General features: G+C 41.8%; 1 protein-coding gene across 1 annotated transcript; it reads right to left on the bottom strand.

The window, feature by feature from the left end:
• Positions 1 to 2794: 2794 nt before the first annotated feature.
• Positions 2795 to 3838, bottom strand: LOC115977705. The gene has a single exon (XM_031099731.1). The coding sequence runs from the start codon at positions 3807 to 3809 to the stop codon at positions 2868 to 2870; it is 942 nt and encodes a 313-aa protein (XP_030955591.1). The 5' UTR covers positions 3810 to 3838; the 3' UTR covers positions 2795 to 2867.
• Positions 3839 to 5673: the final 1835 nt, after the last annotated feature.

Here is a 5673-nt window from a genome sequence, read left to right as displayed (position 1 = left end):
TTTTTTTTTTGGAGAAGAAACCCCAACTGGGGTAACGATTGTATTATTGCATCCTTAAAATATCAAGTTGCTAGACATCAAAAATATCTAAAGGAACAAACTCCATCCAAACAAGAAAAAGGATTATTGGTGGCCCTTCTAGCAAGTTTATGGGCAACACAATTTCCTTCTCTGTGAGTATGCTTAATAGAAATAAAAGAAAAGCTAGAAAACACAAACTTAATGTCTTGCAAGACATGACCCATATACGAATTGTTCATGTAGTCACCAAGAATAGCATTTACAACTGATTCAGAGTCACCTTCCACTTCCACCTTGTCGAAACTGAGTTCCACAGCAAACATCAGAGCCTGATGAGTCGCTACCACTTCCACCATCTCCACCGAAGTAGGTGATGGAATCTGTTGTGAGAGAGCAGCCATAACAAGTCCTTGGTCATTTCGGATTATTACACCGATGCTAGCTAGTCCATCTTGAGAGAACAACGCGTCGTCGAAATTCACCTTCACATACGATGCACTGGGAGGCTTCCATTTTACTGCACGGGCTGTTCATGGAATAGCAGTATGGTTGGGACGTAATTGCTGGAATTCGCGCAGAGCATCTGACGCCTTAGGAGGAAGCATATTAAGAGAAACCACAGGCTTACCCATACGGGCTCTGTTTCTATGCTGCCACACTTTGGATACCATCATAGCGAAAAGCTCAAGTGTAAATTTATCTGTCGAAGCCTGCTCAAGGATCTCGATGAAGTTGGAGCATGTGCCCGTGTCTACCATGAGCCTGCTGAAACTAACCTTCCACATATCTTCTAGAATCGGGCAAGTCCAGAGTGCATGCATCGTGTTCTCTGGCTGTGCCTTACACTCTGAGCAAACATCTTCATTAAGTACTTTCCTCTGAACCAGATTAACCTTTGTTGGCAACGAGTTGGTCCTCGCTTGCCAAACAAGAGTCTGAACTCTATTAGGAACCTGCATACTCCATATAGCCTTCCAAACATTAGAGACAACACCACGATCAGCTGTAACTTGCGACTCTGTGTCTTCTTGTTCCATTAAAACCCGATAACCGGATTTCACTGTATATACTCCATCTTGGGTGTAAGGCCAAAAATGAAGGTCATCCCGATCAAATAAGCTAAGCGGGATAGCCTTGATAATTGCTACCTCTTCGGGTATAAACATACTATCAATCTCTGCCACTTTCCAACTCCTATCCACCTGATTAATTAGACTAGAAACTAAGGAATTTTCATGATTGTCTGAGACAGGGGAGAGGACTCTACCTTATCTAGATCTAGGCAACCAGGCGTCTAGGAAAATTCTCACTTTAGAGCCATTCCCAATCCTCCATTTCAGTCCACTCCTAATGAGGTCTCTTCCCTTCAAAATACTCCTCCAAGCAAAAGACCATTTATTTTCCTTAGCATCAAAAATTGATCCACGAGGGAAAATTTTTGATTTAAAGAAATGGAAAAATAGAGAGTCTTGATTTTGAAGTAGGCACCAAACTTGTTTGGCCAGCATGGCGTCGTTAAACTTTTGGAGCTCCCTAAAACCCATGCCTCCAATGGCTTTTGGCTTACATAAAGTACGCCATTTAACCCAATGAATGCACCTCCTAGTACCATGTTGTCCCCACCAAAATTTTCTGATCCTAATCTCTATCTCATGGCAAAGTGTAGCGGGTAACTTAAAGCAACTCATAGAATAGGCTAGAATTGCTTGTACCATTGCTTTTAGAAGAAATTCCCTACCAGCCTGTGAGAGGAGCTTCTCTTTCCACCCTTGGAGCTTAGACCAAATACGATCCTTGATGTATGCCAAACTTGCTCTCTTACGCCTACCCACAAAGGATGGTAAGCCTAAATATTTTTCATACTGCTTAATCTTAGGAACTCCTAGGAGAGCTTTGATGGAATCTTGGACTTCACTGGCTGTGTTTTTACTAAAAAACAATGTGGTTTTCTCTCTATTCAGTTTTTGCCTAGATGCTTCTTCATAATTAGCAAGAAGGTTTTGGACATATGTGCATTCCTAAACTGATGCTCTGCAGAAAAGCAAGCTATCATTTGCAAAAAATAAGTGGGTAAATCTAGGACCATTTCTGCAAATAGAAATACCCCTAATATCACCAGAAGCAGCAGCTCTAGAAATTAAACCATGTAAACCCTTAGTGTAGAGAAGGAAGAGATATAGGGATAAAGGGTCCCCTTGTCTCAACCCTCTATTAGGGTGGATGGTTTGTGAAGGCTCCCCATTAATCAGAATGGAGTATGAAACAGTAGTAATACACTCCATCATAAGATCAACCCATCTATTGTGAAAACCCATCTTCCTCAATAAACATTCCAGGAAGGACCATTCGACTCGATTATAGGCCTTGCTCATGTCAAGTTTAAGAGCCATAAAGCTTGTGGAACCTCTTGCTGAGTTTTCATGTAATGTAGAGTTTCAAATGCCATAAGGATATTATCTGTAATCACCCGCCCCGCTTGGAAGGCACTTTGATTCTCATAAACAATAGATGGTAACAAAGGCTTCAAACGATTAGCTAGAACCTTTGAAATCAATTTGTAGATTACATTACACAGACTTATTGGTCTAAACTTAGAGATTCGTTCAGGATTTTTCACTTTGGGAATAAGAGTAACAAAAGTGTAATTAAACTCTTTTGGAATGTGACAGAAATTTAAACAATCTAGTACAGCTTTAGAGACATTATCACCAATCAAGTGCCAGAAAGATTGGAAAAATAGAGGGGGCATACCGTCAGGTCCTGGAGCCTTAAGTGGTGCCATCTCCTTCAAGGCAATATCAACTTCTTGCCTAGTAAAAACTCTGGTCAGGCTGGTATTCATATCCTCAGTAATTAAAGGTTATCACGTCCAAAATACCATGAATATTGGCTGTTCTTTCAGATGTGAACAGCCTTGTATAAAACCCAACTATGATTTCAGCTACCTGAGTAGTATTTGAGCACCAAGAGTTTGTATCATCCATTAATCCCATTATCCTATTACGGCGGAATATCTGAGAAGCTTTGTTATGGAAAAACCGAGTATTATTATCACCACACTTAAGGTGCAAAGCTCTTGCCCTTTGCTGCCACATTAAACTCTCTTTATCCAGTAACTCATTAACCTCCATTCTCAATAGTTTCACTGCATCATAACCAGCCCCCTGTGCTGCTGCATATTCGGCCTTTTCCAACAGTTTTGACTTTTCTTCTAGTTGCTTCCTCACACATCCAAAGGACCATTTACTCCACTTTGAAAGCCTTTCACCACATAATTTAATTCTTTCATACATCATTGGAGAGTTTGATTGAGGAAGAGGAGATAGCCACGCTATCTTGACAGTTTCTCCGCACCCACTCTCTCTAAGCCACATATGTTCGAACCTAAAGGGCTTACAAGGGCTGGTTGCAACTTCTTTAGGATTAATTATTATAGGATAATGATTAGAAACTTTAGACCGGATACATTGTACTCTTGTAGCTTGGTTCAAAGCAAGCCAAGAATGGGAAGCAAGAGCACAGTCTAACCTTTCCAACACCATGTGATCTCCACGCTTGCCTCTCCAAGAATATTTTTTCCCCACATAACCTAGGTCCATAAACCCACAGTCATCCACAACCTCTCTAAACTCCCTCATTGCTGTTTCACTTCTAAGAGCTCCACCTAGCTTCTCATGTGACAGTAGGATCTCATTAAAGTCACCAGCGCACAACCATGGTAAGGAGTATTTCTGATGAAGATTGCGAAGTAAATCCCAAGTCTCACTTTTGCTACTAGCCTCCGGCATCCCATAAATGCCCGTGAACCTCCATGAATTCTCTTTCCCTTTATTGACTATAACATCGATATGATTTAGTGAAAAGGAATCCACATCAATCTGAACTGAGTTCCGCCATAGAAGAGCCAAGCCACCTGCCCTTGTCTCTCTCGGAACCACCCATAAATCATCAAACTGCAAATCATCACGTAACTTCATCAGCCTATCTTCGTATGCCCATGTCTCAACCAAGAACACAACAGTAGGATCTTGCACCCGCAATACCGATGCAAGCTCATGAATGGTGCATTAGTTCCCAAGCCCCCGCACGTTCCAACATAACCAACTCATTGTGTTCGGCGGGGCTGTTGAGCAGCCTCTACCGTTGGAAAAGAAGTTGACTGAAGGACCTCATCTTTTTGTGTGCGACGCTTTGCTGAAGGATGTCTAAAGAAGGAAGCTTCAGTATGGCGTTTACCAAGCTGTGCGTTGCATGAACCATCCTCATAAGAGCTAATGGGCTGAGTAATTCTTACCAATTTAGCTGTAGTGTCACGTACCAAGCCTGGCTTCACTGTAGGGATGTTATTGTTTGGGCTTTTTGAAAAAAGCCCAGATGGATTGTTATTCTGGTAGCCCAATGAATCCGACGTGGCCTCTAGAGAAGGTTCTTCATGTAAGACATCCCCATGCAATCCGAAATCCCTGGACGTGTGTGCCGTTTTTATGGGATTGACTTCATCCTTATTAACCCCATCATTGCGGCGTTGAATAATAGGCGTAGAATCTGGAATATCGTATCTGTCAAAATTCAAATCTGCATTAATTTAAGCCGTAGTAGACGCTTCTTCCTTCTCTGTATTTTCTTGAAACCAACATGAATCCTCCGGCTGCCCTCTCCAATTAAGCTTCGTCGGAAAACTAGCCCTCGCTTTGATCTTCTGTTTCTGAGATTCAAAATACCCAGGCACACAGACAGTATTTTTTTTCGAGGAAAAGAAAGGTAGGGCTCTAATACTAGAATCATACCTTTTATCCTTCGTTTTGAGAGTGCCATTGCTTTGGATCCATACTTCACAATCCTTATTTGCATGATCTAAGCATCCGCACTAGTAGCATAGATTAGGCATCCTTTCGTATTTGAAGATTACCCATGATTGCTCTCCATTTTCCAGTGTCACCACCCTACCACGGCAAAGAGGTTGAGTAATAGCCAAACCCTAACCCTTATGAACCCTTGTCTGCTTGTGTAAGAATCCTTAGGCATGTGTATCACCTCGCCTACCTTAGCACACAATTCCTCTGCCGTCCTCTAGTTCATGTAAGAAATCGGGATGTCATGTACTTGAACCCAAAAAACTATGTCTTTGAAGATCAAGTCTCAGAACGGGAGGGATTGATTGTAGAATTGGAGTACAATAGCGTGTTTATCAAAGCTCCATGGTTCATTGCGTAAAACCCTATTGACATCTCCTTTATTATCAAAGATGAACAGTAGCCTGTGATCACCAAGGTTTTGAATCTGGAAACCATTCTTAGCTCGCCAAATCGGGTTAAAAGTGCGTGCTACTGTGTCCACGTTTAGAGCTCTAGGCGTGAAGAACTTTGCCACAATCGTGAACTCTTGAGACTTGTGCTGTGCCTGAAATTTGAACTCGCCCCCTTATCTATCAGAGAGAGAAAGCTTGTTCCAACTCTTTGTAATGTCATCCATTAGACAGCTACCAAGATCTGCACACTCAAAGCGCTCACTGTTTCCTAGAACCCCAAGAAACAAAGCCCTACAAGCCTTGGAAGTAAACTTATTACTCCAAGGATTCAAACAAAACTCACTCTGAAATTCTACAGTCTAAGATTAACAGGTTTGGAGACCTAGGAAACCATTAGAACAGAG

The sequence above is a fragment of the Quercus lobata genome, chromosome 2, assembly GCF_001633185.2.
Source record: "Quercus lobata isolate SW786 chromosome 2, ValleyOak3.0 Primary Assembly, whole genome shotgun sequence".
NCBI lineage: Eukaryota > Viridiplantae > Streptophyta > Magnoliopsida > Fagales > Fagaceae > Quercus > Quercus lobata.
This window is presented reverse-complemented; position numbering and strand designations above follow the sequence as displayed.

Excerpts from the sequence above, each read along its gene's own strand:
- LOC115977705 (XM_031099731.1), bottom strand. The coding sequence starts at position 3,809 with ATGCCGGAGGCTAGTAGCAAAAGTGAGACTTGGGATTTACTTCGCAAT.